This window comes from Rhinolophus hipposideros (assembly GCF_964194185.1).
Source record: "Rhinolophus hipposideros genome assembly, chromosome: 9".
Taxonomy (NCBI): domain Eukaryota; kingdom Metazoa; phylum Chordata; class Mammalia; order Chiroptera; family Rhinolophidae; genus Rhinolophus; species Rhinolophus hipposideros.
In genome coordinates, this window is record NC_138055.1 from 64,004,289 (window position 1) to 64,027,457 (window position 23,169).

At 42.3% G+C, this 23,169-nt stretch overlaps 1 protein-coding gene across 11 annotated transcripts in view; it reads right to left on the reverse strand.

Moving 5' to 3' along the window:
• The window catches only part of GRIP1 (glutamate receptor interacting protein 1), a gene marked incomplete at its 5' end in the record, with an annotated part of 621,259 nt that extends 599,394 nt beyond the window's left edge, over nucleotides 1-21,865 (reverse strand). For 5 of the 11 annotated variants that reach the window (XM_081058474.1, XM_081058460.1, XM_081058476.1 and 2 more), the window contains one exon: nucleotides 21,707-21,863. In XM_081058474.1, coding sequence (XP_080914600.1) covers nucleotides 21,707-21,764 — 58 coding nt within the window. Of the gene's footprint in view, nucleotides 1-21,706 lie in introns of all 11 variants that reach the window. The other 6 variants (XM_081058464.1, XM_081058463.1, XM_081058461.1 and 3 more) reach the window with 3 other exon arrangements.
• Between the last annotated feature and the right edge of the window lie 1,304 nt (nucleotides 21,866-23,169).

A 23,169-nucleotide genomic window follows, 5' to 3' on the forward strand; every position in this document is an offset into this window, starting at 1 on the left:
AATTTAGTTGTAATTTTAATGTGTTCATGGAAAGAAGCAGGCAAAGTGTTTATCTACTTCGCCATCTTGGATCGCTCTCTATATGTCCCAAAACACTTTTATGGCTTCTCATCTCACTCAAAGTGAAAGCCAAAGTATGAGGCCCTATATAACTAGGCTTCCTGTTACCCACTTGTCCTTATTTTCCCATACTAACCACCTCACTTACTCTGCTCCAGTCACACTGGTCTTAGAAACATCCAATTTGCTCCTGTCTCAGGGTCTTTCTTTGTACTTGTTCCTCCCTCTGCCTGTATGACTCACTCACTCTCTGTCCTCCTTGAAGTCTGCATAAATATCACTTCTTTTCCCTGACTATCTGAACTGAAATTACAACCTACCTAATACTACTTCTGTCTTCCTTGCATTAATTTTTTTCCATGTTTATTTTATTTACTTATTTGTATACTATTTATTTTGCTTACTTATTTGTATCTTATGTCTGCATATTTTTATTGTTAATGGAAGCACTATGAAGGCAGGGATTTTTATGTGTTTTGTTACTGCTCTATTTCGAGGACACAGAAAAGTATTTGGCTCATAGTATCATGTTTCCCCAAAAATAAGACCTCACCAGAAAATAAGCCCTAGCATGATTTTTCAGGATGGCATCCCCTGAACATAAGCCCTAATGCGTCTTTTGGAGCAAAAATTAATATAGGATCCAGTCTTATTTTCGGAGAAACACAGTAGATGCTTGGTAAATATTTGTTGAGTGATTTGGGGCTCTAAGGCAGTGTTACTAAGAAAGCAAGAGAAATGATTTTCAGGTGATGGAGTAGTTATGTTCACGTTTAGGTTTTCCATTGCTTTCAAGGTTTATGTTTGAGTTTTGGGCATCTTGATTCTACAGGAAGAAGAACCAGGAACACTTTTAGTACCATATCATTCCTGGTCTTCCCTCGGGTTGAAGAAGAATTGGGGAACTAAACAGAGTGCTCTAGCCCAAGAGAGGAAGATGGCATAATAAATTATTTGAGCAGAGAATTCTCTTCCATTACTAGCAATCTATGGACTAGCCCTTGAAAAGTCTTCTTTAAATGTCTAAAGCTACAAGTATTTGCTGCTAAAATATAGCTCTGTTGATGTTATAGTTGATGTTTTAAAACAGAAAAATGATAGAGGAATGTTTTTCTTGATATGTAGTGAAAATCTTTGATATTCTGAAACATGATTGTGGTGAGGTGAGAGTAGCTGTGTAATAGTCTTCTTATTTGTATCCACCAAGGTGCAAGGCATGGTGTAGATACTTAATATTTGTTAAATGAATGAATATATGAGACAAAATGAAAAATTATGGTAGGGAAAAGATAAGCCTATGTTCTCCATCTAGAATCAAAAGAAGTCAAAAGAAGTCAAAAGAAGTCAAAAGTAGAGCATAATACCACCTAGCATCAGGACATACCACTGAATTATATCATGCAATTGCTTTAACTGAAAAAAATATTTTGTTATGCGTGGCATTTAAAGAAGTACCAAGGACAACTTTTTTTAAATAATTTGAATAGTTTATATATTTCCTTATCTATACATTAAAAAAAAATTAATTCTTGATTCTTAGAGAAGAACTGAAGGCAATGTCTTTCTAACAGCCTTCTTCTGGCCCTACATAAATTCAATAGGTTTTACCAGTGTATAATAACATGCCAGAAAAATGAAGATGAGTATATTTTGTCCTAATTTTTCTAAGTCAATTCATTGTACTCTAAGGGAGTGAAATAAAAAATGGCCTTTAATTGAATAATTTATTATGCCATGTGTTTTTTAATACTCAACACAGGAAATAGTACTTAATCAATTTCCTTGCTTATTACTGAAACGAAAGGGCTGTGTAGTTATATGGCAAGCCTATTAGGGAAAGTTTATATATTTTTTTAGGAAAACATTTGTAATGTTATTATATAGCATCCTTCTTTGTTCTATGGCTGCATTGATATGTACATGCACTCTTAACTATATCATTTTTTGTTTAGATACGGTTGATTGCATGGTGGATAATCTCAAATTTCAGCATAATCATGAATCATACTTAGATTAAGGCAATTGGTTTAATGCAATAGTTTTTCACCTCAAACACCTCTTTAACAACTAATTTTCCCAGGCTCCTATTATATGTAAACTGTCATTTTTTGTGATTTAGTACTTCTTTATCCTCACAGCATCCCTAACTCTACTTCTTTCTAAATTCTCAAGGTATCTGCTTGGTTCCCCAACCCCCTGCCCCGCAATCCCCAACATTGGAATATCAGAATAACAATCAGTTCTACTATTCCACTGTGCTTTTTGTAATGCCTGGCCCCAAATTTCAGGCATTCAGTAAACACTTGTTGACTGATCGATCTAAACCCCAGCTCTTCCTGCCAACTGTTTAACCTGAGGAAAACTCCTGAATGAATCACAGGCCCTTCATGGACTCCTCATCATATCAGTTAGATTCAAAATGTATGCACGGGACAAGGAAAACATGTTGAATGATCAAAATTTTACTTTTAATTATTGTGGGAAAACAATTTAGGAAACTTGTTTTTACTGCAGGCTAGTTAGAGATTTGGGCTTTTAGAGTCAGAGTTGGATTTGAATACTAACTCCTACACTAAGTGGCTCTATGGTGTTAGACAAACTATTTGACTTCTGTTTCTTCCTTTGTGAATGAACCATAACAATACCTACTCTGCAGGGTTGTAATTGATTTTAAGGGTATCTATAAAAGTCCCTGTCAGTGGTAAACCCTCAGTAATGGTAGCTATATATAAACTGTGAAATCTAGATGAGTATAGTAATTACAAGATGATTAAAAGATAAAGGCCAGGTTTTCATGTTTTTGTTGGTGGTGCAATTGTCTGAGGATTGTTTAGAAGGCGGGTTCCAGTGTGTTTGGAAATCCCTGTGTCTCCTGAGGAGTAAAGAGGACATTCGTAAATTTGTCATACTAAAATACATATTTGGTAACACAGTAACAATTAGTTAAGCTATTTTTTTAAATAATTATGAACATAACCTAGAAACTTATCTTGGCTAATTTGTGTCAGATTTAAGGCCCCACACTTGTAGAATTATCATATCTAGATAAAAGGGTTGATCATAAAACCATATGCTTCCATTTATTTTATTGATGATACGTGGTCAACCTGACCTCAAGCTCTTGAATCACAATTTTCCAGTTCTCTTCCTATTAGTAACTTCACTTGAAGAATTGGTTTGTGCAATGCGAGGCCTTCAATATATGTTAAGCCAAGAGTGACGTCATACGAATGGCGGCAGCGGAGCACTCTTTTTGAGTTCTCCTCCGGATTTTATCTCAAATGGGACATATAACCCATCAAAGGACTCTCTGCTCATCACACAGAACAGCTAAGTGACTCGTGCAAGGATTACTTGCAGGTGGGCAAATTGGGCGAGCAGGGGAAGAGGGAAGGGAGCGGAATGGAGACGTGGCCCGCACCTGGGGCTGTAATGACGCGGACCGCATCCGCAGCTGCAGAGATGCAGGGGATACCAGGACGGAACAGAGAACACAAAAGCCAGGAAGTGGGCTCTTTCCCTGTGTCCCACAGCTGATCTCTTCCGCCAAAGGGGCAGCATATCCAGCATTTGAGGCAATAACCCAAGCTGGGTCCTCCAGGTGGACCCTCAGCTGGACAAAGGACACAAACTCCATACCTGGGCCCCTGCCCCCCACACTTCCAATCCTACCCCTGCCCTTCCAGAGACTTAAACTGGCCCCTGAACTGAGGAGTAGTGTCAGATTACAGAGGAGCCTTAGTGCTCAGGCTCTGAGAAGACTGGCAGGCAGATCTGACCCAGGGAAGAGGCTGGGAAGAGAGTGATTTTTGCTGCGCTAGGAGAGAAGAGACTCCTCTACTCCCAGCCACCACCTTTTCTGGCCTGCGGGAGGAGTGTGACATGGCTGGGCTGGGAGAGAGAAGACCCCTCCATCCCCAGCCCCCACCCTTTCTGGCCTGCCTAGGGCGGAGCAATTACAACAGCAGAGGCACTCCCAGGGATCAGCAGTAAGTGGCATACTCAGCTCCCGGTTTTCAGCAGCTTAGAAATCTCCCGCCCGCCACACACACACACACACACACACACACACACACACGGAAGAAGTGCCCTAAGACTCAGGAGAACTGGACACAGGGCTGGTGGTGCTACTCTCAGTGTGCATATGTGCAGGCAAGAGCAGAAACTGCACTGACTTTGTAGAAACTACCATCCAGACCCCTCAGTCCCACGCATCTAAATCTGCAGTCCCAAAGTCACTCTGGGCACCAGGTGTGTCTGTGTGTCTGCCTGCACAATACTCAGAGCACTCTTTGGTACAGCAGAGGAAAACCTAGAGATTACTTGGTGGACTTAAGCCAAGACTAGTGCTGCTTTTTGTTTTGTTTTGTTTTGGTTTGTTTTGTCTTTATATCTTTGATATCTTTGCCTGTGTTGAGTGGGGGTTGTCGGTTGTTTTTACATGTGAATGTATTTGATTTTTTCTTTGTTGTTGTTGTTGTTGTTGTGCTTGGTGATTTGCTTTGTTCTGAAATTGCCCTACCAGGGCCCAGCTTAAGAGGCACAAGATTCAACATATCCAGAGGCCAACTCCAGACCAAACCAGAGTACTACCGGGTTTGACCTACAAGTCACACACCCAGAGGGAATTCTCTACAGGCACAGGAGCCCATAGAGGCCAAACCACATTTAAGCGGTCAACCCTCATGCAGCAGAGCACCCGGCGGTGGGCAGAGCCAAGTCTCACAACTAGTCAGCCTAGGAGTTAACCCCAACTACTCACAAGCGAAAAGCAATTAAAGATCTTCTTTAACAGGACAATATACACAACACAAGAGTCACCTTTGGAGCACATGCAGAGGAGAAGAACAAAGTAGTGCAAGTCAAATATAAAGGACACATACTACATAAGATAACCCAGCAAGAACTAAGAACTCTAGGGAATCTACCTAATACATCAAAGCAAACACAGAGAGTCAGACAGAATGGGGAAACAAAGAAATATGTCCCAAATAAAAGAACAGAAGAAACCTCCAGAAGTGGAACCAAATGAAATGGAGGTAACCAAACTATCAGAGACAGAGTTCAGAACACTGATGATACGAATGTTTAAGGAGTTTAGAGACAACATAAAGAAGGATGTAGAAATTATAACGAACAACCAGTTAGAACTAAAGAACACAATTACCGAAATTAAGAACTCACTTGAAGGAATTAACAGCAGGTTAGATGAAGCAGAGGATCGAATCTGCAACTTAGAAGACAAGTTAGCAGAGATCACCCAAACAGAACAACACAAAGAAAAAAGAATAAAAAACAATGAAGATGGTTTAAGAGACCTCTGGGATAACATCAAGCGTAACAACATGCGCATCATAGGAATACCAGAAGGTGAAGAGAGGAAGCAAGGGATTGAGAACATATTTGAAGTAATAATGTCCGAAAACTTCCCTAACCTGATGAAGGAAACCAACATTCAAGCCCAGGAAGTGCAGAGAGTTCCAACCAGGATAAACCCAAACAGGTCCACACCAAGACACATTTTAGTTAAAATGGCAAAGCTTAAAGACAAAGAGAGAATTCTAAAAGCAGCAAGAGAAAGACAAAGGGTTATATACAAGGGAACTCCCATAAGACTATCAAATGACTTTTCTACAGAAACACTAAAGGCCAGGAGGGAGTGGCAGGAGATACTCAAAGTGATGGAACACAAAGGCCTACAACCTAGATTGCTTTATCCAGCAAGGCTATCATTTAAAGTTGATGGAGAGATATAGAGCTTCCCAGAAAAGAATAAGCTAAAGGAATTTATTACCACCAAATCAGCATTGCAAGAAATACTAAAAGGACTTCTGTAAATAAAAGAAAGATGAAAACAATCTAACTACAAATTTTAAAATGCAATAACTATGTACCTATCAATAATCACTTTAAATGTAAACGGATTAAATGCTCCAATTTTTGATAGCGTGGTACAGTGTCAGACGGTTGCTGGATTTATCATGGTGATCACTTCTTTAGGTATATAAATGTTGAATAATTATGGTATACCCCTGAAACTAATATAATACTGTATGTCAGCTATATTTTAATAAAAATCTTACAGTAAATTTCAAAACAAGAGAAACGAAAAATGATAAAGGTGTTTTGAATGGATCTGAGATGTTTTTTATAGGATCACTTTGGCTGTTCTGCAGAAGAGTTGAAAACAGAAGATGAGGGGATAAACAGAAAAAATAGTTAGGAGGCAAATGCAATAACCCTGGTTCACATAGATGATGGTGGCTTGGACATGGTGGAGGTGGGTGACAATAATCAAATTCTAGATATATTTTGAAGTTGGAATCAACAAAATTTTCTGACAGATTTCATGTGGAGTGTGAGAGAAATAGAGGAACCCAGGAAGATACCAAGGGCTTTGATATGAACAAGTAGATTTGTCATTTATAAAGATGGGGAACACCAGAGAGAAGAAGGATTGAGGGAGAGAATCAGTAGCTTGATTACAGATATTAGGTGAGATGTATGCCTGTTAGACATTCACACAAAGATATTGAAAGTCAGGTAGACTAGGGACGCCTGGAGTTCAGGAAGAGGACTAGGCTGGACAAATAAATTTGGAAAGGTCAATGTATTGATGAGACTGGATGAGAGCATGAAAGAAGAGGAGGCACAAAAGCCACACTCTAGTGAGCTACAATATTTCGATGTAGGGACCTGAGGAAAAACCACCAAATGAGAGGAAGAAGGAGAGGCTAATGAGGGAGGAGGAGAAGTGGGACAATGTGATATCCTAGAGGCCAAGTGAATAAAGTGTTTCCATAAGAGGAATAGTTAATTATCTCAAATGCTTATGGCTGGTCAAGAAATATGTGACTGAGAATTGGCTACTAGTTTTAACAACATGGGGTTTGTTGGTGATCTTGGTAAAAAGAGACAGAATGGGGCACAAAAACTGGATTGGATTAGGTTCAAGAGGGAATAAAAAGAAAACTATTACATAGCGAATATAAACAAATCTCCCAAGGGATTTTACTATAAAGGTAAGCAGAAAAGTGGAGTGGTTAACTGGAGACAGTGGGAGTCAACAGAGGGGTTGTTTTGTTTGTTTGTTTTTTAAGTAGGTAAAATAACATCGTGGTTGGATGCAGAATGGCAATGACCCAGTAGAGGGGGAAACTGATGATACTGGAGAAAGACGGGAATGTGCTGGAGTCACATCCTGAAGTGGGCAAGAGAGAATGGGATCTGGGGCACAGTAGGGTGTTAGCCTTGGTAAGAGCACACAGGATACATGGGCACAGATGTGACCAGAAGTTCTCTTCTAATAGATTCTATTTTCTAACTGAAATAAGAAGCAAAGTCTTTAGCTAAGGGTAAGAATGGAAGAGGAGGTGTTGACGATTTTAGAGAAGAGGAGAGAGTGGGAGGTATCTGTCATCTGGGAGGTCAAAGGCATGAATGAATTGACCAAGGAAATGTAGATCGATAACCTGTCAGCACTGAAGACACATTTGAGATGAGTGATCATGAAATTAGAGTGAAAACAGTCAGCTTGGCTGAACGTTTTTCTCCAACCACATTCAACTGCCCGACATAAACTAGAGTGGTAGAGAGTTGCGTTTAACCAGGTTTCCCAGATGAGTCCTACCAAATGAGAAAGGAAAGGAGAAATTAAGAGTTTACCGAAGAGACTGATGATACCCAAGAGACTGATCTTGGTATCAGTCTGAAGAAATTTTAGTTGGGAAGAAAGGAAATGAGGACACGAGAGGGGTGTGGAATAGTCAAAGGGGGGTAAGGTCAATGGCTTTTAGGTCCTAGTGGGATTGAAGGATTACTAGAGTCAGGATAACCAAGACTGAGTTAGCAAGATAGGTGCTGATTGAAGAGCAGGATGCTTGAAGATGAGACAAAGGTGGGTTGCAGTCACTGATAATGCAAGGTTTAGGGCAGCTGTTCTCAAACACAGTGGTCTCAGGATGGCTTTACACCATTCTTAAAAATTAGTGAGGACTCCAAAAAGTTTTGGGTTCAGTGGGTTATATCCATTAATATTTACCATATTAAAATTAAAACGGAAAATTTTAAACACAAGCATATTGAAGTACACGTTCCATTAGCTGCCAGTGTGAAGACATTCATCAGACATTATGTAGCCCCTGGAAAACTACAGTGTGCACTCACAAAGGAATGACAGTTCACAAGCCAAATAATGTCTTAACATGGTTATTATTATGAAAACAGTTTTTACCTAATAGACCCTCTGGAAGCATCTTAGGGACCCCCAGGGCCCACCTGACCTCACTTGGATAACTGCTGGTCTGAGTGTAGTCATGGAAGCTGAGGTACTCTGGTGGATATAACAATTAAAAGAGAGGAGGACACAGGACGGAGAAACCAAGAAACAGCAGGGACAGTTACATAAATATTGAAATCACCAAAAATTATGACAGAAGTAGTATTAGAACAAGTGGTAGTGAGCCAGGAGTTAAAATGGCCATAGACAGAAGTAACCGCAACAAGGAAGAACAGTAGTTTCTGTACTTTCAAAATCAGGGACCTTTAGAAAGGAGAACAGTCCAGAAGGAGCAAAAAACAAAAAGGACCTTCTATCCCTCCGCCAGGGGTATGTGAAAGAAAACTGCCACCACCTGAGAGGGCATAGAGGAAACAATGTCCTAAGGGTGAATCGAGTTTAATTACAGTAAGAAGGTGAAGGAGAGGTTAAGGAAGGAGCCTGAGGATATAAACGATTTTGCTGATTATAAACAATGAGTTCCAGAAAATGAAACAGAATGAGAGGTAAGGGATAGCTGTGTAACAAAACACCGCAAAAGCTAGCTACTTTCTAAAAACCATTTAATTATGCTCATAGATTCTGTGGGTCAGGAATTCAGACAGGACACACACAGCAAGAATGACTTTGATCTAGTCCATGATGTCTGGGATCTCAGCTGTGAAAACTCAAAAGCTGGGGTGATTCAACAAGTGGGGGCTGAAATCACCTTACAGCTCATTTACTCACATGTGTGGTGTCTCAGCTGGGAAGATTGAAGACCAGGATTGCTAACAGAGCACCTATACATGGCCTCTCCATGTGAACTGGCTTCCTCACAGCATGTGGCTTCCAAGGAGTCAGAAGTAGTAGAGTCACATAGTGGCTCTGGACTCCAAACACAAATGTGCCAACTAACGAAGGTAAGGTAGCATCAACTTTTGCACCTCAGACACAGAAGTCACGCAGCATCACTTCCAGCATACCCAATTGGATAAGCAGCCACAAGCCTGCCCAGACTCAAATGGAGGGAACACAGATAGTCAACGGGAAAACCGCCCCAAAATTTGGAGGCCATATTTTAAAACCAGTACATCATCTTCTGCTCAAAAGGAACAGTTTCCAGACAAAGGAAGGATGAAATTTATAAGAACATTATATAAGATTTATGAATCTTCTGTTCCTGTCTGTTACATATTGAATGTTTGTGTCCCGCCAACAAAATTCATACATTGAAGCCCTTACTACCCCCCTAACCCCCTGTGGGGCTGTATGTGGAGATAGAGCCTCCAAAGAATGAGTTAAGGGTAAATAAGGCCACAACGGTGGAGCCCTGATCCCACAGGATTAGTGTCCTTATAAAAAGGACAGTAGAGAGCTCTCTTCATCCCCACACCTCCTGTACACCCCGAGGAAAGGCCTTGTGAACTCACACAGTGGAAAGGCAGCCACTGGCAACCCAAAAAGAGAGCTCTCACCAGAAAAAGACCATGCTGACACCTTGATCAAAGACTTCTAGCCTCCAGACCTGTGAATAATAAATTTCTGTTGTTTAAGCCCCCCAGCCCAAGGTGTTTTGTTATAGAAATCTGAACAGATAAATACCCTGCCCTCTGTCCTTTTCAGTATAATAAATAGAGGGTAAGGGGTAGGGTTTTGAATAAATGCAGTCATTGAATGCAGAGTCCATATCATCCTTGATAATTGTATATGATTGTTGGTTAAGAAACCAGGGCTATTCTTTCATGGTAGGGCTCTCATTCAGATATATATATATATATATATATATATATATATATATATATATATATATATATCAGCATTCAAGTTCGCTTTGAAAGCCAGATGAGGTGCTTTCTCAGCAGCACTACAGGTATCTGACTCTAGCCTGGCAAATTTCCGTTCTCCTAACTAAAATTATAGGGGGGAATGTGAAACACTAACAAAGAAACTAAGTTTATATTGCCTTGTTCAAGGTTTTCATTTAATGAAAATGTGCTCTGGACACACTAGAAAATTATATATTTAAAAAGAAACACTTGAATTCATCTGAAAAAACTAATTTTAAATGCCATTCTCTTTCAGTCAACAATCCTGACACTTCTCAAGTGGGCAATGTAGAAATCCTTGTGACTATCTAAGCCTGATTTCACAAGAATATTAGCACATTTTCAGTCTTTTTCAATGGAATCTGTGAATATCAGTAACAGAAGATATAAATATTTGACATAAGATATCAAGAAGAAAAACTATTCATAGATTGTATATCAGAATGAACAAATAAATATCTACTATATTGTTATCATAATGTTTACCTATGTTATTTTGTACTGTTTTGTTGTTTAACATACTAACAGGTTAAAACTACATTCAGTAACTTTTTTCTCAAATGATGAATTGTGCCTAAAAATGACATAAACTCTAGTAACTTATGCTATCAAACACTATGTCAGATTTTCATATTTGTCTGCTATATTCAACAATTGTGAAAATAAAACAAACATTTCACCAGTAAAAAATATATATACATTTATTAATTCTAACACCAATTCATACAAGAAGTCTTGAGTATACCTAGGTATCTCTTCTAAACATCTTTATTCAAAATACAAAGTAAACCTTTAAAATACATCACTATCTAATACATAATGCACAATGCAATTATACTACCAATCATGTGAAGAAATATGTCACTTCTTATGTTCACATGTTTGCTGATGAAATATAAAGGGAAGATTTATAATAAACATATTAAGTGAGAAAGGTCTGTGTACAAGGTAGGCCAGTAGAGGGTATTGGTTGAAATTACTTGCCAGCTTCAAGCTACACCATCTCAGTTCTCTATTTCTTTCTTCCCTGGCATTCTGATCTTAGGGAAAGGTACCTACCTAATGACTTACAATTCATGGCTCCTGTTCTTTCCAGTTTTATGTTTTTAAGTCACATAGGCCACTCCAGATATCTGGTACAACAGAGAAAAAGGGGCAAAGGGAGTGGGGAAGGGGGGCAAAGGATTAGATATAAATGTCCAATATATTACACTACAAAGATTCAAAACTCCTTGACAAGTGCAAAAGGAGAAAAAAGCCTAACAACTGTGTAGCTTTGAGGACTCAGTGAACATTTTGACTAATAACCCTCATTGCCTAGCATGATGGTCCCCTCTTTGGTCACAGGCAGCATTCGATGTGGCATTGGAGCAATACAGAGGAGATATCTGCAGAATATCTCCAGATGTAATGGCAAGGGCCATGAAGTCTAATCCAGCTGCCGGGATGACATTCAAAAAAACCAAACAGGAACAGTCTCATTTCATTGGAACCAGGGCACAACGCCCAGTCACCATGGGTGCCAAGTCCAGAGCAGTGGACTCAGTGAGGGTCATACAATGAATAAAATGCCCTTCACCCAGTGCCATGAGGATGCTATTATACTAAGCTTTCTCCTTCACCAGAACGCCATCTTGGGAATGAGGGAAGGGAAAATTCTTGAGAAATAAGAGAACCAACCACAGAGTTTCTAAACCAGAGACTAATGTGCTCTTAATTGACAAGATCAGATGTTTTCCAACTTCATTGTGAATAGAATCTTGAAGGTAAAGTGAAAGCAGCTATCAAAAATAGTTATATCTTAAGAGTAGCATGCACATTTTTATACACACGCCAATCATTCTGAACAGTCTTCTCCCCAACCTCAGCTACGTAAATACGTATATTCTAAACCAGTACTAGTCAAAATGTGATCTGTGGACTGTGTCAGGCAGAAAACTGTTGATTGCCTGACCATGGTTAGATGAGTACTAAAAATGAGGGAAGGTGATTAGAAATTCCTACCGCAATTTGGCGTTGCACCAACATGTAAGTGTGTGATGAATGAGCTCATCTCAATGGACAGGACATAGACAAGTGCAGGTGTGGTGAGACTCAGGTAGGGAGTTGCAAAAGACACACTCACTGTGCCACGGGACTGCATACCACACTGGGGTATAACAGACCTCCAGCACAAATATTTCAAGAAGTACTGATGTCGATCTTCATGCTGCCTAATACTAATTGGCACCAACCGCAGGGCCAATACTGGGTTTTGTATTTAGGATCACAATGGTGCAAAACAGACCAATGAGAATGGAGGACTTCATGTGTAAACGATGTGTTCATGCCCAGGAAAGACCAAGTGACCACGGGCTCTTAGAACCAAGGTTCCACAGGAGTTCGATTAGGAAAAAAAAGTGATAATATTACTTCCCATAGTAGCAAGTACCCTAATTCACACTGCAAGAGGGAACTTAATTTCAGGCAAAAAATATCAAGTCACACAAAATAATTGTTATTTTGAAAGTTATTGAGTGTGTGTGTGTGTGTGTGTGTGTGTGTGTGTGTTTTATTGTGTTTTTGTTTTGTTTTGTTTTTGGTAGTTTGTATTTCATTTGTAAAATCTGGTTTGGTTTTGTGGTTGGACGACAGGTATAAGCATCAGGAGTTTATACCTAGTTTTAGGTTAGCACATATGCATATTTAAGTAGTGTAATAAAATCGGCAATGGAGATGTTCCTTTAAAAAGTTCTAGTATGTGCCTTCCATTTGCGAAGTACAGATATCTCTGATATTGAGCTGAAGTCAGAAGCCTAGACTGTAGGGAAGCAGAAAGTGAACAACAGGAAGTAAAGTCCATTCAGCATCTGAGCTGGACTTTTCCAAGCACCACCAAGAAAGAGGCTGCCTTGAGGAACTGTGCAGACGGAGCAGAGGAAACGGCTAGGTCTCCCATTGATGCCATCTTGTTCAAGCCTGCGTTCTTCCCATGACCTTCAGGCTAATAGCTTCTAATCATTAGAGGAATCCTGCTTGGGATTGAGTTTTATAAAAACAGCCCCTCCCATTTTCCCTTCGCTAGACATAAAAGAAGCCTGACCTCTATGCTTTCCTAAGATGGATTTGAGGGACTACTAGGGTTCCCACCTTTTCAGTTGGCACTTTCTCCATCAATTAACCTTTCCTAAGGCGGCGGGTTAGCTCAGTTGGTTAGAGTGTGATGCTTGTAACACCAAGTTTGGCAGTTCCTTCCCTGCATGGGCCAGTGTGAGCTGCACCCTCCACCACTAGATTGAAACAACTACTTGACTTGGAGCTGATGGGTTCTGGAAAAACACACTTAATATAAATAAAAAGTTTTAATAAATAAATAAATCTTTCCTTACTCCAAATTCTGATATTTTGAGTTTTGGCCTTTCGACACACCGGGCACACAGACTTTGGACTGGTAACAGAGCTGTGTATTGTAATTTGGTTGTATCATTTGAGTTACCTTATTATCAATGGGAGTCTAAAGGGGAAACTCCGTAACATATTTGAAATTCATTTTGGAACAATATAATTGTTTTTATGAAAATTTCTGGTTTATGAAACAGAAGTCATACAAAAAATGCCTCCATTCAGAAATGGCAGGCTAATAGACAAATGTACTTTAAGAATCTCAGTCGTTCAACAACTTTTCCCCTTTGTAATGTAAGTTGTAACAATAAAATTTTCACCCCATAACATAACCACAGGAGGTTAGTATGCCAAGAATCATCCTTAAAGTACAGATGAGAAAATAGAGGTTCAGAGGGGCAGTATGTGCCTAGATCACATAACCAGAAATATGACTAAGAGAGGACTTTAATACTGGTTTCCTAATTGAGTTCAGTATAAGAAGTATTTAAAACTTAATTCACAGAGCATTTAGTTGTTTTCAGAAAATAATAATTTTTTAACAAAACAAACCAATTCTATTACGTGGGATGACATTTCTATAAATAATTACCACTTTCCTCTTTTCATGTTAAAAATATCACTTAAAATTCCAAATTAGTTTTAGGAGATGAATGGATAGGATAATAATTATTTTTAATAAAAAACTAATGCGGGCCGGCCCAGTGGCTCAGGGGGTTAGAGCTGCATGCTCCTAATTCCGAAGGCTGCTGGTTCGATTCCCACATGGGCCAGTGGGCTCTCAACCACAAGGTTGCCAGTTCGATTCCTCGCCTCCCGCAAGGGATGGTGGGCAACACCCCCTGCAACTAAAAATTGAACACGGCACAGATGTGAGCTTCCACTGAGCTCTGGATGGCTCACTTGGTTGGAGTGCATCCTCTCAACCACAAGGTTGCCAGTTCGACTCCCACAAGGGATGGTGGGCTGCGCCCCCTGCAACTAGCAACGGCAACTGGACCTGGAGCTGAGCTGCGCCCTCCACAACTAAGACTGAAAGGCCAACAACTTGAAACTGAATGGCACCCTCCCCAACTAAGATTGAAAGGACAATGACTTGACTTGGGAAAAACAAAAACAAAAAACAAAAAACATTTTTTAAGAAAACCAAATAAAAACTAATGCAAGGGCAGCCAGTGGTTGGCTCAGTTGGTTAGAGTGCAGTGCTCATAACACCAAGATCTCCAGTTCGATTCGCATATGGGCCAAGGAGCTGCGCCCTCCACAACTAGATTGAAAACAAGTTGACTTGGAGCTGATGGGTCCTGGAGAAACATACTGTTCCCCAATATTCCCCAATTAAAAAAAAAAAAAAAAAGCTAATGCACATTAAGCTATCATCATGACCCAGCCTGGAACCCAATCACTTTGACGGTGGTCAATTTTTACATTATTTTACAGAATCTGTTTACATTTCCTCTCATCGTAGATTTGGGAAGGAGATGGAAAAGAAAGGCAATAAGTGGAGGAAAGAATACCAGGGTTTTTATCAAGGCACTGGGTCTCAACATACAACTCTGACTCTAATCACGACCTAAAACAGAGCCTTGCATCCTCCATATTTCCTAAATTCACCTGCTTACCATGTGTCATGCAGGGTGGCCTGCGGGTCTCTGGTCCTGCTCCCCACATAAGAACGCAGGACAGGGTGAGGCCAAAAAGGAACACCCACAGAGCCATAAGTAGGGGAGTCATACCACTATATTCTCACTGGCGGCATCCGCCTCTCTGCAATCCGCTCTTGCTAGCCCCCATTCTTCTGCTAGCATAGCCACAGCAGTTATATTAGTGGCCAATGGCTTACGGGTTACAGCTGACGGCCAACTAGCCACAGCTGATGGCCATCTGGTCACAGTTGATGGCCATTTACTACGCGAGCCAGCACCTTTCTATGTGAGGGCGAGAGCCTGGAAACTGTTTTTTGGGGGCTCTGTCCCCACACCATGTCCTCTTCCTGAGTATCTCTGCATGGCCTGAAACAGGGCAGTAGCCTCTTACCTGACCCCCACCCACTCCTCCAGGCCCTTCCTTTTCCAATCTTTCCTCCTGGCTTCCAAGATAACCTTTCTAAGATGCAAATCGGGACCCTTCACTTCTCCTTCGGATATGCTTTAACTCCTTATCACCTGCTGGATACAACCTGAACTCTTCAATTGGGCATACAAAGTCCTTCCAAAGCTGGCTCTCTCTAGTCTCATCTTTTCCCACCCAGTTTCCCCACCTCATGGGGAAATGCATATTCACGTTCTACAGTCCATCTACATGTTCCTATTCTACACTTCAGCCCCTTAAGAAACCAGTAGTGGCTCCTGGAATATTTTATTCTACAATGCTTTGGAACATACCGTGCCCCTTGCCTGAAATATCTGTCCTCACTTCACCTCCCAACCTCCTGAACTCCTCCCCTTCCTTAAAGTGTTAAATCGCTTCCTCTGTGCCACCTCCTCTGAGAGCTGTCCTCAGAAGCTTCCTTCTTCCCACCTGCCCTCAGCACAGTCCCCATGCGCAGGAGGAGATAGGCTGTACTGAGTTACCTGTCACATCAGTGACTCTATAACTATACATAATAATCTACTGGAAAATAGAAACCATGATTTCATTCCCAGAACCCATCATGGCAGTTAGTGGCCAGTAAATGTTCACTAAATGTATAAACTGTGGCCGTGGGTACATTTCCCTCTACACAGGAGTTTCTTCTTCTTCATAAGAGAGTCAGACTGAAATATACCAAAGACCTTTGCCTCATACAGTTTTGTGTTTCACTGTAGCTTTTCACACAACACTGGACTTTTTTGTACTCATTTATGAAGGTTTTAAAGAATAAAACCTTAACATTTCATCATCAGGACACCTTAAGTTTACACATCGATATCAAGATATAAAAATAATGGCAGTTGCCATTACTGAGCCCTGAACTATACGTAAAGTACTATCATAAATTCCCCCACACTTGTTAATTTCATTTAATTCTCCCAGGAGGTAGACGTTACTTGTCCTCATCTTAAAGATGAGGACAAAAGGGCTTTGAGTAGTACAAAGGCTACAGAGCTAGGAAGTGCTAAAATGGACTTAACCCACTGCTATTTGACTTCAAATATCTTGTGATCCACCTCTCTGCTGGGTGGGGCTAAAGAATCTATCTAGGATACTGACATGTTTTCATATTCTATTCAACACCTGATTTGGTGCTTCAAGTTTAATCATTGTTGAAAGGCAGTAAGAAATTCAATCAGGTGCATTTTAATCAGCAAATATATTTAAAGAATGTTAACTTTCCCATAAAACTGACAGCCACTGACATGCCTAAACATGTAGGTTTCTTAAATAAGGAAATTGGTATGGATAGATTTTTATATTTAGGAAACCTTTGAATTTGAGAAGAAATGCACTTTAATAAAAGATAAAACAAGAGATTCAAACCCAGGTTTTGCTTTTGCATTTGAATAGCATTCTGTTAGACACGTGACTTTGTATTACTATTACTATTACTATAATTATTATTATTATTATTACTATCACTTTTGTATTTTGTATTACTAAACAACTGTGATTCTTTAACTAAAAATAAACTGACCAAATCCTAAATGCCTTCAAAAATCAGCTATCACCAGCATTTAATAGAAAAGTTTTAAAACTCAAGATACTCAATTCTTAATATCCTTTACCAATTAAAGTTGATACTTCATTTTCTTCATGAAAGAAACCAATCAGGCTTCCACAGAAGAAAGCATTATCTGAAGTCCCTTTCTTTGGCCACTGAGCCTTCTGATAGTCAGGCTGAGAGTTCAGATGGATGGCTTTAATTATATAAAATGTTGGCAAAAGAGCAAATGCACAATGGCTATTAACAATACAGGAGTTTCCCAGTTCATTGCAGTGAGGAAGAATACCTAATTCTTGTTAATTCTTGCCTTCATGACAATTACGCTTTGGAAAAAAGGAAAACTGCATAATTATGTCAAATCTTTGGTAGAAAAGCCACTCACTTAAATGAAGTTCTTTAACTTTAGTCAAATAATTCTACTGAAAACTATGCTGACATTTCAATCTTTATGGTTAGAGATGATAAACCTATGAAGCAAAGTCAGTTTGTCAACAATCCACAATGTACTTTGGAAGCTTCTTCCAAATGTATACAACTAAAAAACTCTTCTGATGAACGATTTGGTGGCACTTCACTAAAATTCTGTTAAAAAAAACAACAGCATAAGATGTTACAATGTTAATACAATGCTATAAACTTCATCTCAGGAAATGTAACTTCTTTTCTGAATTGTCTCTTTAGAAACTGGTGCCCTAACTCTTGGCTTCGTAACTATAGGCAATGTTTTTCATTCTCTGAGCATCAGTTTCTTCATCTATCAGGGAAAATAACAGTCGTACCTACCTTACAGGCACGTGGTAAGGTTGTACCAAATAATGAACGGGAAACATCGAATACAGTGCGCAACACAAAGCAGACTCTCCATGCGTGTGATTTCTTCTCTTTTCCTCACTGCACTCCCCAGTCAAAACTCAAATTTCAAATTGGACTTTTTGTTAAGCGACTTGTATGGAGTAAGGACACCAGATGTCCTTGTCATGTGGAAAATGAAACAGACCAGAGCCATAATAAAGGCACACTACTAAGCCCCCTGCACTTTCTCACAGGTATTTTATAAAAGCTAATTCTTTACATCTAAAGAGATCCAAATACCGCCATTCTACAAAACAGAAACAAAATCCCAGACACCATAATTCCTACAGAAGTCCAAAGGGAAGTTCTCAAGTTCACGAGGAAACCTCCAAATCTTCGGAGAAGAACAGAAAGGCAAGTGGGAGGGGAGCTATACAAAATGCACAGATCTTCCCCTCTGAATATGTGTTTGTACTGGTATGTATGCTTACAAGGCAAGAGAAAGGCATCATTAACTAATGAGGCATCTATCCCTTTATACTGAGATTGTCCTTAACAATTATATTCCGATTACACATGATCGGCTAATCAGAAGATTAAAACAACTAATAAATTACGTAACTGAATTTGGTTGGAAGAGATGTTAAACAGAACAGTGTTCAGAATCATTTCCCTTCTCTTGAAACACTTACCCAAATAGGTATAGGAAGCTTCTAAATGAATTGGGTTCATCAGCTCAGGCAGAAAACTGGGGGTTGGGGGGAGTGGGGAAGATAGAGAAATGTGTCCTGAACTTTAATAGTATGTCACCATACATGAGTGAATCTTAACATGTCATTGTGGAAGCAACTGCGTTTACTGCATGTGTTACACTTTCTCTGCTCAGCATTGCATGCAGCAGCAATAGTTCACTCAGTATCTTCCTGACAGAGGCCTTCAAGATGAACCCAAGTTATGAATGGTTTACAGGTAAGGCATGAATTTATATAGATTGGCCAAACCCCTCTTTATATGTGACAATATCAAGAAAGCAGCTTCCCCAAATCTTCGAGTTGAGATCAACATTTAAAAAAAATAAACACAATAATGCTAAGAACTACTTGTTCAAATATGTGGTCCTTAAAGAAGCTAACAGCCCGTATTAATTTGCATTGCGTTTCAGAAAGAGATTTAGCTTGATAAAATCTACATGAAAAAATGTTATGCTAGAGTAGTCTGCATAATGGGTTTTAGAATGTTTAAATGTAAATTGAGTGTGGGAGAATGTGGAAAGAGCAATGGTTATATGAGTATAACCAACCTTAGAATTTAACAGTAAGATACATTACAAGTTGAATTTTTGGTCAATGTCATCCCTAGACAAAATTTAAAATGTATTCGTTCCCTCTGTGATCATTATTTTCCTGACCAACTTGATAGTTCAATCTTTCTGTTTATATTTAACAAGAACTTAATTCAACACTTTTTGGATCATTTAAATTTGTAAATTCTAAAGAAAAATGCTAAATACAATCTGATTTCAAATTCAAATAAAAAACATTGCCCATTACTTCACAATAAAATTCTTCCAAAAGGATAAGCCAATCCCAAGCAGCGTCTTCTGACATATGCATTAAAAATCAGTTAATTTAAATACATATGTATGCACACACAGTTGAAACACAAACACCAGGTAGGGTATTTTAAGAGAAACAAAACACACATATTTGTGCATTCCCAATGAAGCAGAACCTCAAAAAGAAACGCCACAACCAAACAAAAATATACCAATTAGAAAAGCATCACATAATATAAGCAAAAAGTAAGAAACCTTTAAAATGAAAAAAGACACCAAGTAACAAAGGTTCCCTGTTTTACAGGAGAAGATAAAGCAGAATATCCAATTTCTGACTCAGATTTTTATGTTCTGGAGGAAATTCAGTCTTATCTCCACCAAACAGATTAGCTGATCATCTTTCAAAGTTACCATATATTTCTAAAAGACATACATTTTGTCACAGTCCAAAAATCTACCCATTTCAGCATTCCAATTAAATTTGTTGGCAGTATTGGAATATTTTCTTCAGTAAACAGATACATTTAACACCAAGTGCACTGTGACATTTAGTTGATAAGACAGACAGTCCATGCCTGACAGAATGCTTGCGTTTGGTGCTTTTACCTGGTTATAAATTATTGGTAGCACTATTTGCAACTTTTAAGATATGATTTACTAAAGGTAAAAGCAGAAGCATTTCTAAAGCCAGGGTGCATTTTGAGTGGGTAAACCTAAGGTCGCTCAGGAGAAAGTGTGCTGGAAATGAACACACATATCTAATAATGAAGTGGTTAAAAAGGGGTGAATTCCCTGAGTCATTAAACAGGATATAAGCCAGACAGGTTGTGCCACCTAGAGAAAAACTGCAAATCGTGCATTGGCTCCTCGGTGGCAAGCATTATTTCAAAAGCCTGAAACTTTTGGCATGCCCAATAACCCAGCCACCCTCCACACCAACTCATCAAGCTGCTGGAGTAAGCTCCCCTGACAACTCTGCCTTCTCCACACACCAGATTGGCTTCTTCCTGCTTTCCTCAGCCACCCACCCTGGAAGCACCATTTAACCTCAGCACCGACTGTTGCCACAGCCCATGCGGACCCAGCATCCTGAAATCCATCCAAGTCTAAAGCATTTTCCTCGAAGCCAGGGCAGGCCGGGGTGGGAGGAGCAGGGGAATAAACCCTGATGGACCTTGCCAGCCAGAGTCCCTCTGGATGCTTAGCAGAGCGACAGCGCACACCTCTCCAACCCCGTGGGGCCTGGATAGGAAATTCTGGTGCACTCAGTACATCATATCCAGGTGACCGAACTGAAATCCCCGGCCAACCTCCGCACAAACTAGACACCATGAAATGACCTCAACAGCACCAAGCCCTTAAGGTGCTAAAGGCTTTCAACTTTCCTCTCCGCAAGTCATTTAAAAGCAACGTGCCCAGCACGCTTGTCAGGCAGAAACACAAAAGGTCTACCAGCAACCTGGCACGGAGAGCCGCTTTTACAAAGAAAAACAGACAGTAATGGTGAAAAGCCCGCAGTCCTGCGGTATTAACTTGACAGCGGAGACTGCGCCGGGGCGGAACTCATCTCCCAGGCGTCCATTCCAGCCCCAGACCCTCAGCCTACAGACAGCTTTCCCCCACCCTCCCATCCCCCTCCGGAGACCCGCGGCAGCGCCCACTTCCCGCCCCCACGCTCTTCCTCCACCATCGCCTCCTCCTCCCAGAATCTCCAGCAACTTTGGGCTGGGCAGCACCACCGAAGCTCAGCCGGCGGCGGGGACGCCGCGAAGGCGGCCGCGGGAGGACGAGGAAAGTTTGAAAAGTCACTTAAAGCACTGCAGGAACCCCCACCGTCACCCCCAGCAGCCACCCCACCGACAGCCGCTCCGGGCTCCACGTGCGAGCGGGCCGTGGGAAGCTGGAGTTCCCCTCTGTCCTCTCCAGAAAAATCTTTCCCCAAGCGAAAAGTTGGCTGCTTGCAGCACCCTCCGTCTTGCCCCTTCTCCCCCCCCGCAGGCCCCCCACCCCCAAAAAAACAGAAATCTGAGTTCGCACGACGCCGCCCGGCGTCGCCCACCGCCCGGAGGGCGCGGCGCCCCTCCCCCGTCGGCCGGTGGACAGGTCGGGAGGGAGCTGGGGAGAGGGAGGCAGCGGGTGGCCCCGGCCCGGCCCCGGCCCCCGCCTCCCCCGCCCGCCGCCCCGCTCACCTCTCTCCTGCTCTTCCGCCTGCAAGCAGATGGGGATGTTCTTCTTCCAGCCCGGCATGGTGCCCGCTCCCCGCGCTCGTCCCCGGGCGCCCGCCCGCCCGCTCGCTCCTGGCTTCCCGGGGTCTGCGGCTCGCCGCGCCTCCCGCGCACCCTCTCGGGCTGCCCGCGGCGCGCTCGGGGCTCCTCAGCGGGACCGGGGCGCCCAGGCGGCTCCCGCGCACATCCAGGCGGCGCCGCGCGCCCCGCGCTCGCCCCGAACTCGCCGGCGGCTCCGGGAGGCGGCGGCCGGGCCGGGTGGGCCGGGCCGGGCTGGCGGGGCTGCGGCGGCGGCGGCGGCGCTGAGGACGCTAGGCCGGGCCGGGCCGGGGGCGGGGGCGCTGGCAGGCCGGCGGCGGGGACTGCGGAGCCCCCGGGAGGCCGGCGCCAGCCGGAGCCGTGCGATCGCGCCGCCGCCTCTTTCCCCTCCTCTTCCTTCTTCCCCTTCCTTGTCTCCCGGCCGCCAGCAGGTGGGACTGGGAGCCGCCGCCGCCTCCGCCGCCGCACAAAGCTCCGCCGGCGGCAGGACTGAGGCTGCGGGCTCCCCCGGCGCCTCTCGGCGGAGCCTCCCCCGAGACGCGCGCGAGGCTGAGCGGGCACGGAGGGGGCGCGCGCGCTCACACCCTCGGGCCGGCCTGCCAGACGCGCCCGGCCCGCCAGGTGCCCCACCTGACCCCCGCCGCGGGGGCCCAGCCCACGCCGCTCCCCCGCAGCCGTCCTCCCCAAACCTAAACTGGCAGCTCCACTGGCTTAGGAGGTGACCTCAAAGAAGTGGAGGGCAGTGTCCTTCCCTATAGTCCCCTCCTCCTCGCCTCTCTCCCCCCGCCCTGGATGTCGCCCCCACCCCCAAGTCCAGACTTTGCAGCTACGGATTCGCTAACTTCGCCCTGAACTATGGGGAATAGCAACTTTCGGGATGACCAGCGCTGGTTCCAGGAATACAATTTCTGCTGGGGTGGGAGGGGCGTGAGTAGAGAACCTCTTTTGTTTTAAATGAAGCAAGGAGACCTTGGCTGAGTGGATATTGCTGTCAAGTATAAGAAAGATTTCATGATGAGCTTTTATGATTAGTTGCTTCCCCTTGTCGTAGGTCCATAGAATATCGCTGGAAGAATGAATGAATGAATAAGGGGGAAGAGGACAGCTTTACAGGAGAGCCTGGAAGCTTGCTTGTGATTTCATAAAGGAGAATGCTAGGAGGAGATGCTAACAGTCTTCCAGATGACACTTAGCAACTGTATGTCCTGCGGGGTTATGACATCCATCTGCCTCAAGGGGCGGGGGCGCGGCAGGGGGGGTGGCTAGATAATACCTACGTCTTTACCACCTAAGTGTCAGACATAGACTGAAGAATTTTGGGCCCTGAGGCTACAACCACTGGTTTGCCGTTTTTTTGGGGACCAACCACTGCACTGATAAGGCTCTCT